The sequence below is a fragment of the Pantherophis guttatus genome, chromosome 1, assembly GCF_059756535.1.
Source record: "Pantherophis guttatus breed Tessera chromosome 1, ASM5975653v1, whole genome shotgun sequence".
Classification (NCBI taxonomy): Eukaryota; Metazoa; Chordata; class Lepidosauria; order Squamata; family Colubridae; genus Pantherophis; species Pantherophis guttatus.
The window spans coordinates 167,226,340-167,253,370 of NC_142063.1; the positions used below are offsets into that span (position 1 = coordinate 167,226,340).

Consider the following 27,031-nt stretch of genomic DNA (forward strand, 5'->3'; position numbering starts at 1 on the left):
GTGCTGGGGGCGAAAGGAAGAGGGTAAGGAGTAGTCCATAGGAGTGTCTAAGGAGGCGGTGAAATCCGAAGGCTGACGCTCGGCTAGAACTCTGCGCTGATAGGCTAGCGTTAGGCGGCTCTCGTCCGCGATTGGCTCTGCATCCGGGAGGGAGGTGTGGACAGGTATTGGGAGGCCGTTGAGGCGGCGGCGGAGGGAGAGGGAGCCAGAATAGGATGGGGCACTGAAGGCGGTTGGAGGCGCCGCGGAAAGTCGAATATGGCGCGGAGCAGTCGGGCTCTCGGCAAGGCTCTCGTGGAGAGGTTGGCAGTGCCTTCGCGTAGAGTAGCCCTCAGGTACGGCGAGAGGGAGCTCAGGTTGTCTGGATACACACACACCCTCCAAGCACCCACCCAGCCGTCACTTTTCTCTGCTCGGGCAGGAAAGTTTGGTGGGCGTCCCATAGATCGAGTGGGCGGCTAAGCGGCTCTGCCGCCGCTGGCGGTTTCCGAGACTCCTTTCCCTGGTCACGAGCGCCGAGGGTGGTTCCCGTCGTCTTCGCTTTTTCCTTCCCCGCCCGTCACTGTCAAAGAGTTCCTGCCCGCTTCCATAGTCCCATCGAGGCGCGGTTGCCTTCCTGGCACTTCGTCCACCGGCTCGGAAAAGCCACAGGACCCGCGATTGGGGAGCTCCTGATGAGCTTGATGCCCCGCTGGCTTTCGTTCCCTCTCCCACCCCCCCGTCGTTAATTGCCAGCTTAACTCCCATACCGACTTTTATCAACTTAATAGCCAACTTTATTGTAATGGGTGGTGGGTAGAATAGAAGCGACAAAAGACTCAGGTTGTTTGCCATGACAGATAGTTGTTGATTTCCAACCTAAAATGTACTAACATTAATAAACACTTTTGTAATAGAACAGATTGGATATCTCCTTTATCCCTGTGATATTTAATTTCACGATTAATTGTAGAAAGTATCAATGGTCTCATGGGGTAGTCATCTAATTTTTAGTCCATTGTGTTATTAGTATGCACGTGTCTCACAAATGTTGTAAAGGAAGTACATTATATATTTTAATGTATTTGCATGCTAAGTTTAGTTCACCATTTCACTGATAAAGAAGCAAATTCCCCCTTCCCTAAGTCTTCTAAGTTTGAGCTGGTCTAAATGATGTGACTATCCTTTTTTATAGAGTTCTTTTCTTTTTACTTCTTTCAATCTATGAAGTACCTGGCTATCTGGTGACTTACACTTATATATTGTCATGTGCTATCAACAGTATTCTAAAGCAGAATAAATACATAATATTGTCCTTCAGCTCTTGCTCTTTGGAGCCATTTAACACCTTCATATTTTTCTGAAACTTTAGACATATTTTAAAAACTATCCACCCTTCAAATCCCAGACTTGAAAATGATAAGGAATATATTAGAAAATGCATACTTTATGTCAAAGGTAATAATTCATATTGAAAAGTGTTATATTTGAAAGAAGTAAAGGCTGTATGTATTATAACTGCCTTGGTTAAGAGCAGGTACTTAACTGTATGTTAGCTAGTCAGCCATCAAGAGAATGACATCAAATTGAATTTTTGTGATATTTATTACTAGGAAAACAGTGTCCAAAGTTACATCTCTAAGTTTCTCTCATATGTGTAACTCTGACTTGCTTAAATTTCCTTTTTGTTTTGTTTTGTTTTACTGTTTCCATTTAATATGTACCGGTAGTTAGGAACTGTAAGCCAGACTAGCATTGAGAGAGAGTTGGCATAAGTTTTAGACTCTCCATGCACCTCTAAATGAATAGCATGGGGAATGGGGCATTTCTTATTGGAGAAACAAGTATTGTATGCCTTTTCTTAGCTGGCTACATATGGTATACCGTAATTCTAATAGGCTATTGGACAAATTCAATATATGACTGAACTGATGGTTGCTCCAGATCTTATACTTATTCACTCTTCCTCCTATAAATTATTACATATATGCTAAGTCTCACTTTGCTCTGTCAGTTGTATGTATTAGGTGGGCCAGTTGGTAAGGAAAACGTTGTGTAATGTCCTGCATTGAAATATCTGGCAATCTGTAATTCAGTATACAAATTTAATCTGGAGTATTCTTTTGAGCCTGGTAATGATTAACAATTTTAACAATTGAAGAAAAAATATTAGTTTTAATCACACTTTCTCACTTGCTTTCCTTATACTTGTTAATCATAATACTTTGGGGAATAAGTCCTAAAACCTATCTAGCAAACCTATCTTGAAAAAAATCACACACAAGAATACCTTAGCAAAGTAAAGCAGCAATTCTTTCCATATCAGATTATTCTGGTAAAATAGGGGAAAGTTTGCTAATTTGTAAATCTTTATCAAAAAAAAGATATTTTCTTACTCATATCACCTGTGTTTTGATTGATGAAGGCATGGATGTTCCAATTTTCTCAAGATCTTATCTGTTCATAAAATCTTGTATTAATCTCTCCATTAGGTATTTCTCATCTCAACACAAAGTTTGAAAAACACAGTGGTTGTCTTGAAGAACAAAATTTTATTTTTTTGCATTGTACCAAAATTAAAAGACTCTGATATTTCAGATATTCATGGTTTATGATTTAGAATGGTAAAATATAATAATTGATATTTTGAGAATGTTATTATATATCTGATCCTAGCATACTTTCTGATTTTTACTGAGCAACTTAAGTCTCAGTAATTTTGTATTGTTTTTCTTCTATCTACTACTGCTGTGTGCATTGGCACACATGAAGACAGTAATGACCTTCACTTTTCCTGTGTTTCCGGTAATTCATAACTTAATATTATATATATATATGAAAGTCAAAGTTTAAAAACGCTACAATCATAATTGGGATAATACATGCTTGAATTAAATATGAATAAAGTATAAAACTCACATTTTCTTTTAAATTGCAGTATTTAAAAATTTCTATCCTAGAGTCATATTTATGTCTACAAATGAGATTTATGGGTATAATTAGTATTTTCTTTGTTTGGATTACAGCAGTGAGCTGCATGCAAAATCTTGTTTATTGCTTGTCCCCATCCCAGATGGGTATCAAAGGTGAACAAGCAGCCCTAAAAAGGGCACCTTAGGCCCCTCCACCAGAGATATTATCTCTTTCTGAACATACCATACACCCTCTTAAACTAGACAATAACCTACATTTTCAGTCATTAGAATTACTTATCTTCAATTAAATGTAAATGGTTCTTGCTACTTTTAATGTATCTGTAGATTATGTAAAGCTGTTCCTCAGAGACTAAAATGATACAAACATAACGTCATATAATTATCATATGATGACATTTTTCCAAAACTGACACTTGAGATACAATGAAGGCTAGGGTAAACATTTCCTACTAAATATATTCCTCTTTCTACTGCAAAATTTTCCTCCTTTTTATTTATGAATTATAATTCACAATCTCAGAAGCAGAAAAATAAATTTTATTCTTTGGAATGCTTATTTGTGGTATAATTCAAAGATAATTATGCTTACATTTGATCAATGAAATATATCCTTTAATCTCCTACATAAAACTATTTGCTAATTGAGGAAGGTCAAGTCCATTTTTAACTTCTCTTATGACTTCTTGATTCTAATGTTACAGTTCAGATTGATCAAGACTTTTGTGATTGAAAATAAAAGTTTAGCCTTTGATTTAGTTAATAAGAGTTTCACAACTTCAATAACTGCAAAAATGAAACCACTTTTAAATTAATTGCTTTATCTCCTTTGAAAACTGGCCTGACAAATTTGTTTATCAGATGTTCTGTTAAGTGTTATTTTTGTTTAATTTTCCAAACAATAGTGTAGGCAATTAAGAGGAATACTAAAGAGATAGTTTGAATTTATTAGTTAAAAGTATAAGACAATAGTTTAATGTCATTTTAAATTGTATAATTTCCATTATTTGATTTTTGTGTTGAAATTAGGAATGCTGTTAGTGATTTTTCTGAAGCAATGTTAAATGATATACCTCTGATTAAATACTGGAAATTATCCAGTATTTAATGTTAAATTCTTAGTTTTAAAAGCTGTTTAAATCATTTTAGTGCATATTTGAATACTAGTATATTTAATATCGACTATTTTGTAATTTGGAATCCTTGAGATCAGGGAAATGAATTAAATCTCATCCTCCCCTTGACTCTTTGCAAATATTTTAGGATTAATATAATCAATAAGGAGATTGCTTTAATGCTTCTAAATAAATTTGTGGAGGAAGTAAGGTATGAGATATGATAACTGAGTGAACTTGTCAAATCAGATTCCAGTCTGTCAGCAGAAGTGAAAAAGGTTGGTTTTCCTTTCTCTTTGCAGCCCTTCCCATGTCCATCCAGATTTGCTTTTAAGACTAGGGTTCCTGCAGTTTCTTTTTGAATGAAAGAGTTCTAGGAGAGTACTTTTAAAATAGCACTTGGCAATTTATGGTTTGTGAATTGGTTACAGCGCCAGGGCTTTCCCCGAATGAATATGGAAAAATATTAAAAAGTCCTTTATTTTTTGTATCTCAGTAAGGTTTAAACTAAAGCATCCATTTGACCTTTAAAATCCTCCTTCAATGTAAAAAAATACTAATTTTTGGGGGTATTGTTTTTTGTAATACCAAAACTTTCTGTACCTTCCAGGCAGGGCACAAAGGCAAGGACCCAAGCTGAGAAATGTTTCTTACTCCTGTTTTAAAGACATACAATAACTCCTGGTAGAAGTGCTATTGCAGGAGCTGAACTTTTGGGTGGATATAGTATTTTATTATAAGATTACCATTAGCAAGAAATTGTTCATGCCTTCATAGCTACCTCTGAATATACAGACAGCTAAATCTAAGCAAGCAGCATTTCTTTCAGTGAAGTATATGGCTATGGAAGAAAATGTTAACTGAATCAAATATTTATAATAGAAGACCCATGCCTTGCTGAATATGCTGATAAGTGCCAGAGAATATTTGAAAGGAAGAAGGCCTTAAAAAATATAACAGATAGTTATCATTCTAACAGTCTGTATCTGTATACCCTATATTCTCACTGAAAACCTAAGGCCCTCTAAAAGAGAAAAAAATAATCTTATGAAAAATACTTTCTGCTTAAGCTATGTTTTATAACTATAGAAGAAAGGCTCAATATATTTGATGCTTGCCATCCTGACAGGAAACTTGCTTTTCAAATATATGAACCGAGTAGTGTGTGGCCTCAGATTGATTCAGAGCCAACTTTTAAGAGGGACAGCCTTTATATTGTACTGTTGCCAGGTTCTCTCATGACTGAGATATATTTAGCTTGTCCAAGGCATAAAAAGTTAACCTAATCCTGAGTCTGATTGTCCTTGTGTTACTCTTTATTTGTTTTCTCATTTTGTTGGCTCATCTTTATTGTGTTAACCAGATGCCTGTTCTGATGAAAATATTTAAATCATTCCAGGCATTTGACTTCTTGGGAAATATTGGTGAGCAAAGCACCACTACCACAAATACCAGCAAAAAATTGTGCCTTTCCAAGAAGGACTTACTTCAGCTTTACTGCACCATTCGGGAACAAAAGGAAAGAATATTCAGAAAGAAGAATTATAGGGTTTGTATAAGAAAAATACATTGTACAGTTACACAGAAGTAGATATTAATGGATTGCATTGATGAAAACAGTCTCATTTTCAATTGCCTTTGCTCACATTGTTTATATAGTTAAAATTGATGCTTATCTATTTCGTTCTTGAATTTCACACTTTAATTTGAAATCATTTAAGCAACCCTTAAATTTTATTTGTTTTTTAAAAAGTTATATGCTGTTGTTAATCCACTCTGAGCAGTTTACAGTCTGACTATATATAAACAGGATTAAAGTTCACAGGATATAATTTTTAGGGCAGCTCTACATTTGTGGAAGCAAATACAAGATTTATAGTTCCTTGCTTACAATGTAATTCTAGTTTGAGATCATTGTTATTTATGAATGAGATATATTGTCCTTTTCTTGAGATAATGATATAGTATGGCAGTATATACAGTGTAGTGTAGTGTATTATCCCATACAGTTAACAATATATCTTGGGTAGGTTTGTCAACATCGTTGAAGAAGCCCCGTCATAATGATGTTGGAGAACATACTATGCTTCCTTCAGATATGTATGTGAACATATGTATATCTGTATTGCATTAGGGTAGCAGGACAGGAACTTAATAGTTCCAATGGGCCTACCTGGGAGGTATTTAAAACCTGATTTGAAATTCTGACAGTTCTGCCCCACAGCAACACGACTACACTTCAGGCATTTGGCAACTGGACTAGATTTACAACTATTTTAAGTATCCCATAGTCACATAACTGTGTTTTACAAGTTTTGCCAAAAAGCAGAGTTAAAGCATTGATAATGAGCACTCCAAAAAAAAATCATAAACTCAGTTCAGTCACATGACCAATCTGCTTTACGAACATCACAAGTTACGAATATGATGGGCAGGTTCTATTATGGTCTTAGCTCACAGACTACCTCTACTTTTGATGCACTCTTCTGGTAGCAGGTTAGGGTGCAGTCCACAACTCCTTTCAATATGTTGCCTAGACCATGTATAATAATGAGTTAAAATTATGGCCCCAAATGTTTGCAATTCCCTTTAATCAACAGAAGATCTACTTTTTAACTATTGTATCTTTTTATTAAGAGTTTTTATACCCTTTTTAAGGAAAGTCAAACACAGTTTGCAAAAGTTTTGACTACTAGCTTCTATTTTCTACTTTCCATCCAATATGTTTAATTTTTGGAATTAAAATACTCTAAATAATCCTTAATATCCTTGTGTTATAAGGAAATAGTCAAAGCTGAGAGGAGGTATGATTAAACTAAGGATTCTTTTAAAGGCCAGTATTGTATACACAGCATTACATTGCCTTCTGCTAAATCCATTGGGACTAAGACTTGTGCAGAGGAAAAGTTTGAACAGTTTCAGAGTAATTAAATACTGGAATGACAGGCAGGATTGTGTCCTTGAAGTACAACCTTTTGTGAGAAAGCTAGCTAAAATTCCATATTTGTTTGTAGAATGATTGAAACAGTAAAGGGAAGGAGAGAAATAAAATATATTTTAACTACATATCTCTAATAATTGTATTTTCCATTTTGCATTATTTACTAGGTATTCTATGCAAGAAATGTATGATGTGGTAGCTGTTGTAAGCGAATACAAGAACTTTGTTCCTTGGTGCAAAAAATCAGACGTATTATCCAAACGTTCAGGATACTGCAAAGCTAAATTAGAAGTAGGATTTCCTCCTGTGTTGGAAAGATATACATCAGTTGTTACACTAGTCAGACCTCACTTGGTTAAGGTAATGCATATTTGTTGTTTTTATATGTAACTCCAAGAGTTGCCAGTAGTCAATAGGGGATCTAACCATAAAACCAAGAAATCTTGGGCTGGCTCTCCCTCCGATTATTCTTCTCCTTGTAAATCTGGATATAATTTATGGCTTGGGAAGATATTTGGATGTATGTAACTAGCACTAAACTGGAAAAGGATGTGGAGGGAAAGCTCTAGAAGCAAGTCTGCTGTAAAGAGTAAGCGGTATACTAATTCAGTATATATGTAGTTTGTTTATTTATTTAAATTTTTAAAATGCCCAATAGTCAAAACTCTCGGAGCATTTTACACCAAAAAAAAAAAGAGAAAGAATACAGTTTGAGTTACTACATATCCAATCAAATCAAATACTACATAAATACACCATATAATCCAGGAGGCAGTAAGGGGGTCATAACACTCTAAAACAATGTGAATTAATATATGTTAAAATATAATTAAAATATGTTTTAAAAGCCTGTGAAAATAAAATGATCTTCACTTGGCACTAAAATAACGTGAATGCCAGTTGAGTCTACCTTGGGAAATAGCCTCAGAAATTGCCCTCCCTTGTAGAAACCGATCCTTCCTCTTTTGGTGGGGGATCTGGAGGGCCTTAGAAAATCTTAAAGGTCCAATTTAGGTACATACTAGAGAAAGTGCGCCTTCAGATAATCAGATCCTAAGCCTTGAAATCTTTAAAGGTCAAATCCAATATTTAGCATTGGATCCAGAAATATACTGAGAGTCAGTGTAGATGATGAAATATTGGCATAATATATTCATATCAGCCAGTCGAGTAGTCTAGTCACTCTAATGTTGAACCAACTGAAGTTTCCAGACTGTTTTTGAAAGTAGCTCCACATACAGTGCATTGCAATAATCCAATCAAAATTACCAGAGCACTGTGAGGCTGTTTGGAAAAGGCCACAGTTGATAAATCAGCGAAAGCTGTTGAAAGGCACTCTGTTCAAGTGAGGCCACTTGGGCTTCTGACAATGATAGATCAAAAATCACCTCCAAACTGCAAATATGCTCCTTTAGGGTGAATGTGGATCTCTCGAGGCCAGGCAGGGCACCACCCAGCTGGACAGAATCTCCATCAACAAATCTTGTCTGGATTGAGTCTCAGTTTATTGACTTTCATCCAGCCCAATTGTGATGAGGCAGAATGGCAATTCCCCAGCACTAGTTGGACATTCAAGTAGGAGTAGACTACCATAGAGTGCTACTATATCTCAGCTCAAGAAACCTGTCTAGGAGGATGCTGTAGTCAATAGCATTGAAAACTTCTGTTTTATAGCCGTGCCTGAAATGATTGAAACCTACCTAAAAATCAAATCCACCCAAGAAAACCTGAAATTTTAAATCCCCTGAATTTGCAAATAGACTTTATTTTTCTTATATGAGGCTGGGTGGAAATGTCCTTTTAAATTCCCCTATACTGCTTGAAATTAAAGCAGAAAACCCCAATGCTTGAATGAATTCCAAAAGTAGCACTACTGCTAGCTTCTTGCAATAGTCATAGTTCTTGCAATAGCAATATATACCATCCCATGGTGCTTTATGGGCAGTTTACAGTGTCAACAGATTGCTCCCAACAATCTGGGTCATCATTTTACCGACCTCACAAAAATAGAAGGCTGAGTCAACCTCTAGCCCATGAGGATCGAACTGCAGACTGTGGGCAGAGTTAGCCTGCAACGGAATGGGACAATTTGCCACGGCCAAATCGTCATGGGACAATCATTCAATTTAATTATTTAAATTAATTAAAACATTATTTTAATTTTTGTCATTTATTTCATCCCTCCTTTTGCGCCCTGTCTTTAATGATTCAGTTCCATCATTTCCGATATTGGTGTAACTCTTATCCCATAGTGAGTTGGCCATGGAAAATTGGCTGTGGCGAGTTGTCCTAGAGCTGTCTGTGTTCTAACCACTGCTCCAGAATAACTTTTCTTGTGCTGAGATCATGCCATAGCATAAAAGCCATTATTAGCAGGTATAAACTCTACTGAATAGATTAAAAAGAACTAGTCCAATGGCAAGATACAATTAGGTTGCCCATTATTGAATGAAACATTCAAAACTACACTACTGCTCAGAATTGCTACCTACCAAATTTATGTAAATAGTTTACACTTAATTTTGCACTCTCATACGTTAGACCATAATTGTTGAGATTATGCAGCCATTGCTCTTAAAACTGTACATTAAATATTACCAGGAGTACCTCTTTTTATTTCTGCCAAGCCAATAAATTGCCCATAAAGTATAGTTTTTTTAAAAAAAAAAAAAGCTATAAAGATCTGAATACTGATTCTTCAATTCTACAACTCTGAAGCTATCTAAAAATGGCTTTTAAGAAAGTAAACTTTTATCTTATTTCCTAACTTGTCAATCTTCTAAAAGCCTCCGCCCACCCTCACCCCCATGTCATTTTCTGCTTGTATAGACTGGTATAATGACAGATACATTGCTGCATTATACCAGGTTGAACTAGTTCTATGTTTGAATTTCTATTGTCTGCTAAAATTGGCACTGCCTGCCTTGGATCATATCGCTCCTATCTTAAGTACTGGTGCTAAGGGACTGAAGCTAGAAAATTCTTCCACCAGCTTTTTAGTACCCTTCTGTATTTGTTCAATATTTTCTATTTACCTCCAGGCTGTTTCTGTAATGCATACTTCAACTTCTTTTAAGTCACTGTGAAGATTAGGTTTTTCCCATAAATAATTGCTATAGTTGGGCCAACATGATATATTTTTCAAAACGTATCCTTCAGACGAAAAATTTAAAAAAAAGTCCCAGAGAGAAGAAATTAAAATGAACAAAGCAATTGCATGGACCTAGATTATACTTTTAAAGAAATTACCCATTTTCAAGTTGTTGATTATTTTGCCAGTTGTTGGGTTAGTCTCTTTTACCTGAGAAAACACTTTTGTATTTGCAGAAGTGAAAAAATACTGTTGAGAAACAATTGCAATGTTCAAAGGAAGCTGGACTATTCTAAGAGAAAAATCATTCATTTTGGAGTTTTTAAAATATTAATGTAATGTTCCTTTCAATTTTGCTCCATGCTGAAAAACATTTTTTTTCTTGAAGTTACTGTGGTGATGATCGTATAATACACAAAGTATCAAAATTAAGACATTTTAAAAGTATGGGGTTCAAAGTTTTGAATGCAATATAAATTTACTTAATTAAATTTTTTCATAGGCATCGTGTACAGATGGAAAATTATTTAATCATCTGGAAACTGTGTGGCGCTTTAGTCCAGGAATTCCTGGCTATCAAAGGACATGCACCTTGGATTTTTCAGTAAGTAGCAAAATAACCCTTCCAAGCTATTGAGATCAAAGAAAAATGTATTTTTGAAACCATACTTTATTGTATTTTAATAAGTACAAATAAGTATTTTAAATTTGTATGTTATTGTGCATGGTACAGAAGTGGCTTCCTAGGATAGAAAGAAAGTGATGAGTCCAAAGTCATCCAGCTGGATTTGTGCCTAAGGCAGGACTATAACTCATGATCTCCCAGTTTCTGGTTTAGTACTTGAACCACTCTGCCAGACTGGCTTTGCATAGTTTGCTTTTAATTATGATTGCAAAATTACTTTTGTGAACCATAATTTTTAGTTGCAGCAATCCAACTTCAATGAATTTGTTTTTAAGCAACGAAGAATGCTCATTTCCAAGCAACTCGTAATGTGCATGGAATAAATTATTCCATTAGCATTAGTAATTTCATTATCATTTCAATATTTTTATAGCATTTCATTCAAATACAGCTTTGCTTTAGGTATTTTCAGGTTTTTTTTTTCTGAATACAGATAGTTCTCAATTAATGATAATTGGGACAATGACCATCGCTAAGTATATGTGAAATAATGTGGCTACACCACTTAGTGATGGCACTTGATTGCCATCATTAAGCAAATCCTGCATTATCATTAAGAGTGATGTCACATGGTTGTCATTTGCGACCTGCCAGCTTCCTCATTGATTTTGCTTGTTGGAAGCTTGCAATGAAGATTGCAAATGGCAATATTGCAGGACTCATTCAGTGCCATTGTAAATTCAAATGGTCACTGAATGAGTTGGTCATTAAGCAAGGACTAACTTGGTTTTTTTTTATATCTTTAATGTTGTTGTATTGAACAGGAAATTGTCAGAACTGGCCAAATAATTGCCTATTATTGACAAACATTACTCTTTAGAATATAGAAGACTAGTAAAATGTATCAGTGGACCAGGGTATTTATTTATTTAAATATAACTATTTAGCCTTCTTATGGAGATATATTCCTTGATTAGGTATTTTTAACTGTGCAGCACTTTTGATTCTAAAGAGAAAGGGGTCCTTAGAAGTGACCATATATAGGCATGCACATGATACCTGTTGGCACTTCCTTAAATTAAATGGTATTTAGGATTGGACTGCAAGACAGCTGTATAATCCTAGAACACACAGCTGCTTTCAATTACAGACAGGAGCTTTGGAATGCCCCCACTGTGCCCAAAGGACCATGAAGCATTTTGAATTGGAAATACATAGAACATAGCAAACCTAGAATGATTATGTGGGGGAATCCAAACAAAAGACAAAGAAAGCATTGTATTGTGTGCAGACTGCAGAGCACTATGTAACTATGTAACCAATTAATGTTACTTTGTTGTAAGTCCTATGATACTGATTTTGTCTATATATTGTTGAGAACTACCACAACCTGAATGGCAATTAAGGTTAATGAAGACAAAATGATTCATGGTTAGAAATCTATAAATATTAAATTGAAATTACAGCAGAAAATGAATGTTCAGTTTTTCTTATGATCTTGTAACTAGCCACTATTCCCCAATATGGTTAGATTTAACATAAAAACAACTGCCTATTCATCTTAATCATTAGAGGTGAGTGATAATTTGTTTTCCTTTACAGATTTCTTTCGAGTTTCGCTCTCTCCTGCATTCTCAGCTTGCCACATTGTTCTTTGATGAAGTTGTTAAACAGATGGTAGCTGCATTTGAAAGAAGAGCAGGCAAGCTCTATGGTCCAGAAACTAGAATACCTCGAGAGTTAATGCTTCATGAAGTGCATCATACATAAAGTAGTTTTGAAATTTCTTGGACACCATCTTTACATATGAGATGTTTTTCTCATGTGGGCTTCCAATTATATGGGGCATTTTTTGCCAATTATGTATAATACTACTGTATAAAAGATGCATGTAAGATGCAGGTGTACATAGAAGCTTCAGTCAAGTGCAATTCTAAGGTGCTGGTAAGTTCACTGAGTGGCAGCTACATTTACAATGGCCTCCCCTCATCTTTTCAGCATGTATAAAACTCAGCACTGTTACCAGTTCTATAGCCTTATTTTGACAATGTTTAATATTTACTATTGAAATCAAGTTTTAAGTTATTATTTTAAATGCATATTTAAGTTATTTTTAGTATTCAAAACTAGCTTTAACAAGCAGTGTGCAGTTCTGAAAACAAAGTGTTTTTGTAGTGCATAAACTTTGGTAGCAAACTTAATATGCAGTATTTTAGTAAGTTGTATGAATTCTACAGAAAGGGCTCAGCTTCATCAGTACATTATTTAATATGGTACTGTAGTAAACTGTTGTAAGATTCCAACAGGTAACTACCTATACTGGGGGTCTTCTATGAATAATCATGAACTCTAGCTTTTAAAATGTTCCAGTTAATGACAAACCATAATGCCTGGGGGTTTATGGCTTTCTTCTACCAGCAGAACTGACAGTGCTAACAAAGCACATTCCCTACCTTCCTCCATAGTTCTCTCCATCTGCCTTGGAAAATAAATTAGGAATGAACAGGAAAAAGGATATTACTGTTTGCCAGAGTTGGCTTCTGTAACTTTGGCATTAACTATATGTAAATATAGTTTAAGTTAAAACAGTGTATTTGAATTTAACATCTAATTTTATATATTGCTGCACTTACCATTTGTAATAGTTTGATGATTATAGCTAGATTCATAAACATACTATGACTATTTTTGATACTATGCACTCCTCTCATTGTTTATTTTCATAAATGTGAGGGTACTGGAATCTCTGGTCAGCTGTATTCCTTACTACGAACTGCTTCACAATGGTCGTAAGTCCCATCATCAAGTTAGCTCTGGACCCTTAATCATGAAAAATGGTTACTCAGGCAAGAAAAGTTTGTAGATCAAATTGAAGTACAGCTGGATTCTAAATTGCTTCAGTGCAGTTCTAATTTGTCACAAAAATGTTATTAAAACTTTTTGTAGTAGGAAGGCAGCTCAATCATCCTGCTTTCTATTTTCACATATTTAAAGAAAAATAACTTGACAATTTTATATGAAAGTTTAACTTTTGAGGAATAACTTCTTTCCTTGAAAAATAAGACTTTAATGATTAGTTACTGTAGTTGGCTCTGAAATCCAAAAAATGTTGTCTTGGAAAATTTAGTACTTGGGATGAACAGATTATGTTGTGAATAAGTTAATACATACCATAGCTTAGAGCAATTGTTTTATTACATAAAGTTGTCACATAATTGTATATTTGTCTACTTTGTACACAATTTTATTCAGTCTTGCACACAATGGCTTCTGCATTTTTTAGTGACAGCAGGCACCAATAAAGTCTTATTTAGCAGAATTGCAAGTGCTTCAACTGGTTTTAAGTTCAGAGCACAAGATTGGTACATGGATCTGCACCCAGTATCAGGAATGTACAAATGTCTTTATTCAAAGTATAAAATAAATTATCTGTAGGCATGGACAATGACTGTAAATAATCATACAACTGAAATCCAGTAACAATGTTACAGTGATTTTCTTTCTTTTTTTAAACACAGACCCTTTCTCTGCAGTCACTATCCATCCTTTCTGACTCTGACCCAAGGTTCTCTTAAACTATCAGGTCATGCATTGTAGTTCATGATACGCATCCATGTAGCCTAGGCTTTAGAACATGCCACCTCCCATTCCTCCACCCATTCCTCCCATAGCAGCAGCAGCATCCTTCTCTTCTTTGGGGATTTCAGTTATAACTGCTTCAGCTGTAGATAAAAGGGAAGCTACTCCTGCAGCATCCATCAGCGCTGTTCTCACAACCTATGAATGGATTAAGAGTATTTTGTAAAATATTGAAACACTAAGAGCGCTATCACAGAATCATTAGAAAATTCGGTATTTACCTTTGTTGGGTCAATGATGCCTTTTTCTATCATATTCACGAAGTCACCAAGCATTGCATCATAACCAACATCAGGCAGGCTTTGCATGATTTTCTCAACTATCAGTGATCCTTCAACCCCTGCATTCTTGGCAATAGTCATAGCTGGAATTTTCAGTGTTCTTTTTATAATCTCTATGCCTAAAACGAATGAGTTCTGGTTATTATAAAAACGGAGCTACACTAATTTCACTGCTGCTGATGGAACCAACATTGACCATTATTCAGATAAATTGCCTATCTTTCAAAATGAAGACTTCCAGGTATAAAATTTCCAGTCGGACTCTGGAAATTAATTTTCATCTATTTTCCAGCTCTCAACAAGCTCTGGATAGTTGGGAGTAAATTTCTGACGGTAAGAAAAGACAGCTACACTGGGGACAAGAGAGCGCACTATAGGAAAATTGGAAGTTACTTAAAATCTAAGTGTCCAAGTAAGTGCTACAGTAACTGGTATTAACTTACCAATTTTCTGATCTTCATTGACTGGAGTCAAAGTATCCAGTGCTGGAATACAACGGAGCAATGCACAGCCACCACCTAGGACTATGCCTTCTTCTACAGCAGCACGAGTGGCATTCAGGGCATCAGTGACTCTGTCTTTCTTCTCATTAACTTCAACATCACTTGTTCCTCCAACCTAAGAAAAATCCCTAATTATCAAGTTCTTACAGGTAATCATTGACATACAACTGTAATGGAGCCTGCCCATTATGGTAGTTTTGTTAAAACAGTCGAAGTGGTCAGTCATCTGACTAATACAATTTTGCATTTTTTGTGGTGGTCATTAAGCCAACCAAGGATTTGTTATGGTGTGGTTTTGCGCAGAAAATAAAATGCCAGTTTTCAGCAAAGCAGAGATAAGACAGTAATGCAACTGCTCTGGTGGCACAGTGGTTAGAACGCAGTCCTGCAGGCTACTTCTGCTGATTGCCGGCTGCCAGCAGTTTGGCAGTTCGATTCCCTGGCTCAAGGTTGACTGAGCATCCTTCCGAAGTCGGTGAATGAGGACCCAGATTGCTGAGGGGAATATGCTAACACATAAATGTTACTGAGTGCCCAAAGTCCATCACATGACCATGAAGAAGGCCTGATGGGTGGAACTTCAAATCTGGGTCACAAGTCCCCTATTTTGAGTTGGTTGTAACAGGTTGCTAAATGACTGCTCTTAAGTTGAGGACTACCTGTACTTATAAGTTATCTGCAAAATCGTGAAATCTGAATTGACTGGGAAAGGAAACTTCTCTTGTATGATTGGAATGCTGCTTTTCAAGAAATAAATGTTACAGCTCCCTTTGACATAAAAAAAACTAATTATACTAGTTTTCAGTTCTGTGGTATGGTTAAGTATTTTACTACCTTTACCGCTTAAGAAAAACTCCACCTTCTCCAGTTTTAAGAGATGTCTCAGGCCATAAATGAATATTTGTTAAACGAATCATTACTGTCATAAACCACATTGGAGGAAAGTATGAAGTCTTTCTATATGTTGTTACGTTTTCACAACAGCCACTTTTAACAAATTCTTAAACCAATTATGTCCAACCCAGTGTCTTCTGGATATGGATTACTATCCCTATCTTAACCAGGTAAATTATCATTCAGGTTATAGTTAATACTTCATGGATCTTACACTAGGCTGTAATGTTAATCGAATCCCAGACATGTTGATGCCATTTATACTACCTTCTATTGATTTATTAAATTTGCATGTGCCCAGCTAAGAAAACATTAAGTAGGCCAAATCAGCATAAAAAGATGAAATTACATTTTCATTTTACCCAGACAGAAAACCCACAGTTTCCTTACTTTTAATACAGCTACTCCATCAGAAAGCTTAGCCAGGCGCTCATTTAGCTTCTCTTTTTCATATTCACTTGTTGTGGTTTCCAGTTGTTCAATTATTTCTTGAATCCGTTTTTCAATCTGAGTCTTATCACCTTTTCCTTTAAGCAATAAGCAGTCATCTTTGGTTACAATGACTTCTCCAACTTTACCAAAGTCATGAGGCTGAACATCTTCCAGATTTATAGTTAAACCTTCCTCTCCAAACACCTGAAATAGGTTATATTGAACAAAGTTTTTTGTTACCAGTTGCAATTTTACAAATGTTTAATAATCACTACTAAACCATCCCTCTTTATTTGCTTCCTTAGTCCTACCTTCAGTACTCCTACCTAAAAGTTTTTCCCAAATTAAAAACACTTACTAAATGTCATATGAAGTAACCATTTACAGCCCAGGTACTTCAACCGTGTAAAATTTTCAATTATGTAGCTCAGATGAAATTATAAGTTGCATGCTTGCATGTTCAAGAAGCCGCACAGGCTTCAGTGTTATCAGTTCTGAGTTGCACCAGAGCACATACTCATTTCTGCTTCACAACATGGAAAGCCATTTGCTTCCAAAGTAGATAATTGGGTTTTGTTTGTTTGTTTGTTTTTTATTTATTTTTTATAATTTTATTTCTATACCGCCCTTCTCCCGAAGGACTCAGGGCGGTGTACAGCCTAATTAAAAGCACAAAGACGAACAAATTTTAAAAATAATTAAAATTATTAAATAATTGGCTCAATTATAAAACCCCCAAATTTAAAACCCCATATTTAAAACCAATGAAAATCTTTACATTGATAGCCCGGCCTGGCGGAACAACAAGGTTTTGAGGGCACAGCGAAATACATGGAGGTCGGAGATCTTACGCATTCAATTTTTGGGTGCTTTCAAGTCAGTGTTGACTCCTGGCTACTGCCTGGACAAGTCCCTGCAGTTATCTGGCAAGATTTTTAGGAATAGTTTACCCTTGCTGTCTTATTGGGACTGTGAGCAAGTGACTGGCTCAATTAGATAGCTGACCTTAAAATGGTGGGGCCCATTATACCATTGCAAGAATGCAAAATTGAGCACCCGTGATTTAAATCCCAACACCCTCTGGAAGTACATGTCCTTGTAGTCCTTGACTTATGACTACAATTGAGTTCAAAATTTCCATTGCTAAGCAAGATAGTTGTGTGTTTTGCCCCATTTTGCGACCTTTCTTGCCACAGTTAAGCTAGTAACATATTAACTGAATCTGGCTTCCCCACTGACTTTGTCAAAAGCGGATCACATGACCCCATGACACAGTAACTGTCTTAAATACATGCCAATGTCAAGCATCTGAATTTTGATCACGTGACCAGGGCATGCTGCAACAATCGTAATGTGAAGAATGGTTGTCAGTTTTTTCAGTACAGTTGTAACTTTGAACAGTCATTGAATGAATGGTTGTAAGTTGAAGACTACCTGTAGTATATTCACACCTCTAGTCTGCTTTGGCATAAAACACCTTCCCAAATTCTCCTTTGATATAACTAAGGATCAAATATTATAATAAGTCAAGTATATAATAAAAGTAGGTTAGAATCCTACAGCTCTAGATATAATACAAATACAAACGTGTCAATTTTGCATTAATGCTGCCAATTTTCTGTGGCTTAAGAACCTTTTCATTTCTTTTTAGGTTTTACTTACAGCACCACCAGTAGCAACTGCCATATCTTTAAGTTGATTTTTTCTATTGTCGCCAAACCCAGGTGCTTTTACTGCAACCACCTGCAGGCCAACCTTCAATCTGAGAAAGAAAATCAGTAAGCAGGGTGCACTTTAAATCTGAAATCTTTTTAATATTTCTTAGTCCAAGATACCTCACGTACAATTTTAATTAGAGCTTATTTTAATATGACAATTTAACTAAAACGATTGGCCGTTATTTACAGACCAAAATAACCTCTGATATAAACTGCATTCCTGATTTCCAGTAAAGATTCAGTTTGCCCTCCCGAGAATCTCATTAGGCCAGTTCTTAACCTTTTTGTCCTATGGACCCAAGTCCAGGAAAACCTATAGACCCTTTCTCAAAATGTATTTAAAATAAATTATACATAGTTAGTATTACCAATTATTCTGAAATACCTTTATCAAAATATTAAAAAGTAACAGGAATATAACGAAGTAATCAAATGTGCTTTGATTGAAATCAATCATAAAAATATTCTTTTTAAACTATCTTTTTAAAATTCTTAGAGGAATTTTAAAGCCATAAATTACTTTGGATATAGAAATCATTTGTGTCCAGTTTTATCACTTTTATAAACAAGTCAAAGCAGCAAACACATCCAACACACCTTCCCCCTCCTCCTGTTTCTTATTTTCCCCACAACAATCCTGTGAAGTGAGTTGGGCCAAAATCGTTTAATGTATAGCTAAATTTAAAGTAGAAATTGGTGAAGATAAAAGTTGTAATTTTTCCCACATTTGCAGACCCAGGTTAAAAACCTGTGCTTTAAATGAATACAAATTTTAACTACAGATTACCTTAAGTTTGCAGCATTAGTCTCAACTGCAACTAGCTAATCTTTCATTTATTTTGCTTGGTAATACCAAAATCGTAACTATTATACGGTTATCTTTACTGCTCTGCTGCTCTGTTAACAAGTTATTTAATTGTCTTGTTAAAATAGGTACATAATTGTTTGATAATTCCTACCACTAATTATCAAGAACAAGGTTTCCCTTCTTGTCAGACAAAGTTTATCCTTGGACGCTGTTCTAATACTGCAGGATAAAGTAAATATCATGTATGAACATTCTCATTTAGCACTTTGCTCTGTCACCCTATTATTTTTTTCCAAAATCTGCTCCCAAATGCCAAAAAATACCCTTTCTGTTCCAGCTTCCACTAACACAAACATCACAAATTCTTCAAAGGAGACGACTTCCTTTCTTGAAACTGATTGTACGAATGCAGCTTCTTTTATTGAAAATATTTTGGAAGAAATGCATTTTAAAAAAAAGATTTATATCAAACCTACCTGTTTAGTACAAGTGTGCTGAGGGCTTCTCCATCTACATCTTCAGCAATAATGACTAAAGGCTTACGATGATTATTTGCAATTTCAAGAGCTGGTACTATGGATTGAACACTGGAAATCTTCTTTTCACTGATTAAGAGATAAGCATCTTGGAATTCACATTTCTGTCCTGCAGAGGAACATAATAAGAGCAGTGGCAACACATCTGGAGTCTGCAAGAGGCCCTCCAGTGGCAATTGCAAAACATGCACATTCAAATTCCATGCAAAGATGGATCCACAAAGCTATCTTAATTTTTAGCTGAAAGAAAATTTCCATTATGGCACCCCGTAGAAGTGCTTTGATCACAATTGCAATAGTTTTTATAGTTGCATGTATAGTCAGCTAGATGTTTAGACCGCATTCAGCATTTTTGTCCAGGTATTGAGTACTTTCCAATGACCTGGCATAGGCAGATATTATTTAATAATATTAAAGACTTAATTTACAAATGTAAACTGTTCCAATAAACTGCCTTTTGTAACCAATGATTTTGTCAATGCCAATGAGGTTCAAGTGGTGCTCCAGATATAGAGATTGAAGAAAGCACCTATCACTATTGGTACTACCTTTCCTTTCTTTTGCCACAGTTATTCTACTTTTATTTGAAGGTTTTTGTATTTTCTCCATTTTTTTCTCTTCTGCTATTTAGACATGCTATTCTGCCATGTCCAGTATTCCGACTTTTTAAAAAATCTGTCTTATTGACAGAATTGTTAAATCTGGAATGTTGTATGGCATGTACTTGTCTGTCTGAATTCTAAATCCCAGAACATTTTAATTCCTTCATTTCGTATTATTTTGTTTATTATGTGTGGGCAATCTATAGTTAAAACAGTTTAAGATTGGAAACAACAATAAAATAATAATAGTGACATGCAATGTTAAAATACTAAAAAACTAAAAAGCTACATTTAAGAGTATAATAAGGCAGAAAAGAGTACATTTTAACTATATACAATGTAACCATTTAATGGACTCCATACGTCCTTAGGATCCCCAAGCCCAATATTAACAATATCTTGTCCAATTGGGGTCAAGATAGAGCACTAAATTGCTGTATTTTGTAGCAAAACATTCTTGAATACAAAAATAAATGAATAGGACCAGGGGAAATCATGAATTAGTTTATTCCTATCATTAAAACAAAAAGACTGATGGACCAGACCAAGACATGTGGTTCAATTAATGGCATCTTACCTTTGGCTGTATTAATGAAGTAGGGAGAAATGTAGCCTCTATCAAACTTCATACCTTCAATGATTTCCAACTCATCATTCAAAGTTTTTCCATCCTATTTTTTGAAAGATTTGGAAAATTAACTAGTATGGTTGGAAGTCACAAGATTGCTCTATCAGCTAACAGTTTTCACTGAGTAAGAGGAAAATGCTTAATTTGTAGTAATTGAAATTACCAAACCCAACTTAATTTTGGTACATAACATGTGCATCTTATTCCCCAACCTAAATCTCCTATTAACAAATTCTATGAAGGATCCTAAACATCATGCTTCACATTTCATTAGATGCTCTCAGTAAGTCTTAAAATGCTATCATAAAACCAACCAAAATAATTCAAGGAGCACAGGGTTGTACTTGTGCAACCCTTACCTTCACTGTAATAACCCCTTTCCGTCCAACCTTCTTCATGGCATCGGAGATTATGTTACCAATTTCTTTATCCCCATTTGCTGATATTGTGGCAACCTGCACATGGACAAATTATACATCACATACTCTAGGAAATTAAACTAAATACAAAAATCTCATCTCATTTTAAAGAGTTGGTAACATGACATCCCACCACACATTTAAAGAGTATGTTCTCAAATTAGAAGGCTTTATTAGGCATATTAAACAGTGTAGCCTAAATAATATACCGTATTTTCCGGTGTATAAGACGACTTTTTAACACATGAAAATCTTCTCAAAAGTCGGGGGTCGTCTTATACGCCGGGTGTCGTTCTCCTATAACCAGACAGACCAGCCCGAAAGACTCTGACGAGCCTTAAATGGCTCTGGCGATCCAAGCTCTGACGATCCCAGCTGAGTTGCCTGCCAATCAGGCAACTCAGCTGGGATCGCCAGAGCCCTGTAAAAGGAAAAAAGTTTTCCCCCTCCAGCTTGCTTACCTTAGCTGCTAATCGCAACGCTTGCCTTGCTTTGCTTGCCTGAATCCATTCCATCAGCAAGCCACTCCCTGCCTGCAATCAAGCAGGCAGGAGTTGTGGACTTCAACTCCCAGAATTCCTCAGCCAGCAAAACAAAGCTGGCTGAGGAATTCTGGGAGTTGAAGTCTACAAGTCTTAAAGTTGCCAAGGTTGGAGACCCCTGTTCTATTGGGTAAGTTTTTTCCCCCTTTGGGATCTTTAAAAAAAATAGTTAATTGGGGTTTTTTTAGTTGTTCTTTTTTAGACCTAGCCATTTAAAATTTAGGAAGTTTTAAATTTAGTTTTCATATAAAAATAAAAATAAAATAATATTTGTGCAGCTTTCTGAGATTTAGTGTGTTTCTGTAGTGTTTCACTAACTACACAAACACAAAATCTCACAAAGCTGTATGTGGAATTTTGTGTGTGTAAAGTATGAAAGTTGTTTTTTGGGGCTTTTTGTGGCTGTGTGAGGTTCCTGCTTGTTGCAGGGGCCATTTTGGGTCTAGCACAGCTGCTTTTACATTGTGGGTGAGCCAGTTGATGTTTTTTAATTTTTATTTGGTGTGCGTTGGAAGAGGGGTAGTCTTATACGGTGAGTATAGCCCAAACCCTATATTTTAACAGGAAAAGTCGGGGGTCGTCTTATACGCCCAGTCGTCTTATACGCCGGAAAATACGGTATTCATTTTTCAAAACATGTTGGAAAACTGAATCAGTTGCTTAAGGCTGAGATGTCATTACCTGAGCTATTTCTTCTGGTGTTGTGACTGGCTTGGACAATTTCTTCAATTCATTAATTACAGCCTCTACAGCAAGCATCACACCTGAAAAACAAAAAGTATTCATTTAAATAATCCATGGATTTAACAGTAAATAGGTATTTAAGAGGTATTATCCTTACATTCTCCCCATATCAAAGTTATATGTGGTATTCCTTTACACATACACACAATTTTGTCTCAAATAAATAGACATCAGTCTATTATTATGATGACCATGTTCAAATCTGCTATACCTCACAAGAAATAATAAGAGGAAGCTGAGGTAAACTCCTTTATTTTGCACTTTCCCATTCAACATTATCCAGCACTGTAATAGTGAAGGGAAAATGGACATAGTTATTTAAGACTATGGGAGTCTTAAATGACTCTATGGGAGTTTAGAAACAGTGGTGTATTAAAAATTGAGAAATTTAAATCAGAACCTCATTCTCTTTATAACCAGCATATAAGTATTTGTGTTTATATGACTCCAAGTGACCTAGCTACAGTTAGATTACAATCCACAATATATGAAAATATATAGAACACTTTTATCTATCAAAGTAACACCATGCACAGATATCAATATATGTCTCACTTTTCCTTGGTAATTATGGATGCCCTAACAAAAATGGCCTATTTCAAAACACTTTTAAAAAATCAGGTTTGAGTAAGTCTGACTACACCTTCTTTTACCAAACTCACATCAGAAAGGTTAGTATTACCTCTTCTAATTTCCACTGGATTTGCTCCTTTACTGATCTTTTCAAATCCTTCCTTGGCAATTGAACGTGCCAATACCGTTGCAGTAGTTGTACCATCTCCTGCCTCTTCATTGGTGTTGTTGGCAACATCTTGAACTAGCTTTGCTCCAATGTTTTTGTACTTATCCTTCAAGTCAATTGCCTTGGCTACTGTCACACCATCTTTTGTCACCTTTGGGCTTCCCCAACTCTGTTCAATAATTACTGTTCTTCCCTGAAATAACATAAAGTTAAAATATTGGTCTGCAGAACTTATATCAAATTTAGGTTCCATTCAGATCTCTTAATGATTAGACAATATTTTTACAACAATTTATTAGTATAAATGCTATTAAGACATACCAGAAAGGTATCATAATTAATTATGTGTTACTGTAGAATATGAAATAAATAAAATATATTTAGAGCGTCCAAGTAAACAAGAGTTGGAAATGCTAGCAGTGCCAAATGCGAATCATCAGGAACAAAGCATGCTTGTCCACATATCCATTAAAGTACATATATTGGCAAAAAGTTATGCATGAACAGGATTATGTATCTGCAAAAACAGTGCACAAAAACCACCTGGCATACAAAAGGAGATATGTCCAAGGAAATATGCAACAATACAATCATGCTATCGAGTAAGTTTGCATTTGTTTAAAGGAGTATTTTTATTCTAAATTTTTATTCACTTGAAAATCTTATGTAAAAATGGTGACAAAAATTGAGCCCCGTCACATAGAATTGCAGGCTCCATTGTGGTCATTAAGTTGAGGGCTATCTGTACCTATTACTGTCCATACAATTGTATAGTTGGGCCTGATGTTGTTATTATAATTACTTGCATTAGACTAGGGCAACTTTTACTGACCTCATACATGGCTATAAATTCAGGAGAATTTCACTAGTTTTTTTAAGCTCATCGGATTAATTTGATATCAAGAATGATCAATTTATAGGGAACGTTGCATATGCTTGCTTGACAGCATATTCTAACACGCCACAGGGAAGTAAATATCAAAACATTTTACACAAAAATGTTAATTAAAATCTAACTGGTACCGTAAAAATTAAATGTATTTAAGTCCAGTGATTTCCATATAATACATTTTATTTTCCTGCTGAAATTATGTCACTTCAGATAAATCAAGCCACAAAACTACTTTGGATTTTGTTCTTCATCAAATCAAGACACTTCACAAGTAAATATCCACATAGTGCTGGACTTATTTGTTGAAATACCTTTGGTCCCATAGTGACAGCTACAGCATCAGCTAGAAGATCTACTCCCTGCAACATAAGAGCTCTGGCATCTGCTCCAAATTTCACATCTTTTGCATAGGCTCTTGTAAGGTGTGGGGCCAGGGCTCTGGATACAGGCCTTAGTTGACGTAGCACTGATGGTAAACGCAGCATTTCTATAAAGAAAAATTTTAAAAAAATGCAAAGTCAGTGTCAACATAATCAAGAATGGAAACAGATCATGCCTAATAAATGCCAAAATAATCTTTCCTAAACTGATGCGCAACGGATATGCTGGGCCAGAAATCCCCAATTCATTCCCAGCATGGTTTAGAAGAATTGCACAATATGGTAAGTCTATGAGCAGTGACTTGCTACAACACATCAAAATAGGATTGCCTTTTTAAAATGGCAAATACCCAATTATAGAACGTATATAACTAGTGTGATCAATCACTACAGTAGAACTATAGTACCTATGCCAACTTCAATGCCCTTGAATTCAACTCACATGTCACTTCCATGAAAAGGGATCACATGTTGGCTTACAACTTTTTAAAGGATTGTTTATTTATATCCCAACTTTATTTTTTTTATAATAGCCCAATGCAGTGAACATACTTTTTTGTCCTATTTTCCCCACAACCACCTTGTGAGGTGTGCTGGGTTGAGAGAAGTGACTGCCCAAAGTCACCCAGCCAGATTTCATGTCTAAGGCCGGACTCATTCTAGTTTCTAGCCTGATGCCTTAACCACTAGAACAAACTGGCTCTTAAAGGATCTTTGAAAATGTACTGTATTTTCAACCAGGGAGGTAGGAATATGGATTCAGGTGTTATTTCCAACAAATCTATTTAGTACTACCTAATAAAAGTAATTTTGTACCGGCACAGTCAGTACAAGCCATACTGTGCTCATCTACATAAAGCAAATTAGTTGCTGGCTGAAGCAGTTCAGGATTTTTTTTTGCTTTCTATTATATTAATATTTTGTATTTGAAACACCAGCAACCATTTTGTGAGACTGCTCATAAACATCCCTCAAAATGCCAAATCTAATGCAAAAACATTGATAATCTTCTTTAAACTGTAATAATATACAATAGTCGCATCCTATCAGAATTCATTTTTTAAAAGAAATACACGAATGAATGATACAGATATCGTTTATACCTCGCCTCCCATTTCATCTTGGAACAAAATGCACTGGGAAACAGGCTTAATCTATGGATTGGTATCAACTTAAAAGAACATCAAAGCATGAAAGGCAGCTTCCCAGCCACTATCATTACAAAAAAATGCAAGGGGGAGAAACAAAAGAAAAGAGGGCGAGGGAAGGAAGAGAGTAAAGTCTACTAACAAGCCAAGCCTATCTTTTGGATCTCACACGTGCTTCATTCATTTACCAGGTCGGAGGACAAGGTCAAAAGAGCAGCAGCGCCCCCTAGCACTCGGAAAGCGGTACTACAGCCAGTGAAACTTGCAGCTCACCAATCCTTTTGAACTAAACTCGTGGGGGCATCAGAAGACTCCCCCCCCTCCCTTAGCTTCACGGGTGTGTGAAGGGCCAAGCACAGGAATTGCAGGCCGCTAATTTGAGATCCACCGGCTCAAGATTTGGCTGGGCTGCGTTAAGTCTCCTAGAGCCGCTAACCTGACGCCCTCCAGCAGCGAAGGACTGCCACCACCGCGTGGATCCGCTGGAAGCTGTTACCCAAACCCATCGCCTGCGGACACCAGGCCGGTCGGGGAAGGGCCAAGGCCGCCTCCATTGATCGCAATGCAACCCGGCGGGAGAAAGACTTCTACGCACCAAGACTCACGATCGGCCCCCGATCAGCCTGACCCGCAATCTAGCCACCCCCGGCCCTCTGTTCCGCAGCCCCTGAACTGACGGAATCACCTCCCGGCCTTTCTAAACGTTTGGATGCCTTGGACTACAAATCCCATCTTTTCAAAGCACACCCAAAGGTGGCGGGGAGGGGGGGGACGACGAAAGGGGCAATGGGGCAGCGCTTCCGCAGGGCGATCGCGGGCAGGCGCTGGGCCATTCCTTCCAAACAGGAGAGGGACACGTGAAAGCAGCACCGATTCTCCCGTCCATGCCCTGGGTCTCCCCGCAGGCCACCCGTCCTCCTCCCGGATCGGGAGCCCCGCTTTACCTGTGGTGGGCGCAGGCAACGGGCGAGATACCGCAGCACGAACAAGGTGGCTCCTCTTGACCACTCGCGGGGGCTGGAAGCAGCGCGGCGCTCTCACCTCCTTCGCACTGCCCCACCTCCTTCCCCACGTGAAAGGTTGGCGCGGGAGGGCGCCCGGGAACGAGTCTAGCAGCAAATCTGCCGGGCCCGCCCACTCCCTGCGCCACGCCCTTTCGGCCTTCATTCGGGCAGGCCACGGGAGGGAAGGGGCGGAGCTTCCAAAAGCCTCCCTGCGAACGAGCCGCCCGCGTTGATTGGCCCACTCCTCCCAAGGCTTCATTACTGATGGTTATGCAGGTTCCCGGGCTCCGTACTTCCAGAATTTTCTGGAATGCCCATGCTCACCAAAGGTCGTGCTCAGGATTACATCATTTCCGGGCATGTCTCGCCTTGTTCGGATGGCAAAGCACCGAATTCAGGGAGAGACAAATGCGTGAGTGAAACAGTGAAGGAGTT

At 36.7% G+C, this 27,031-nt stretch overlaps 2 protein-coding genes across 2 annotated transcripts; one reads left to right on the forward strand and one right to left on the reverse strand.

The window, feature by feature from the left end:
• Nucleotides 1-14,003, forward strand: COQ10B (coenzyme Q10B). Its single transcript, XM_034430030.3, has 5 exons — nucleotides 1-335; nucleotides 5,427-5,576; nucleotides 7,136-7,328; nucleotides 10,562-10,663; nucleotides 12,287-14,003. The coding sequence occupies exons 1-5, from the start codon at nucleotides 259-261 to the stop codon at nucleotides 12,452-12,454; spliced, it is 690 nt and encodes a 229-aa protein (XP_034285921.1). The 5' UTR covers nucleotides 1-258; the 3' UTR covers nucleotides 12,455-14,003.
• On the reverse strand, nucleotides 13,862-26,921 carry HSPD1 (heat shock protein family D (Hsp60) member 1). The gene is made up of 12 exons (XM_034430023.3): nucleotides 26,537-26,921; nucleotides 24,376-24,551; nucleotides 23,113-23,365; nucleotides 22,368-22,450; nucleotides 21,085-21,180; nucleotides 20,675-20,768; nucleotides 19,436-19,604; nucleotides 18,096-18,195; nucleotides 16,392-16,637; nucleotides 15,048-15,222; nucleotides 14,545-14,723; nucleotides 13,862-14,461 (listed from the first exon to the last, which is right to left on the reverse strand). The coding sequence occupies exons 1-12, from the start codon at nucleotides 26,853-26,855 to the stop codon at nucleotides 14,312-14,314; spliced, it is 2,040 nt and encodes a 679-aa protein (XP_034285914.2). The 5' UTR covers nucleotides 26,856-26,921; the 3' UTR covers nucleotides 13,862-14,311.
• Between the last annotated feature and the right edge of the window lie 110 nt (nucleotides 26,922-27,031).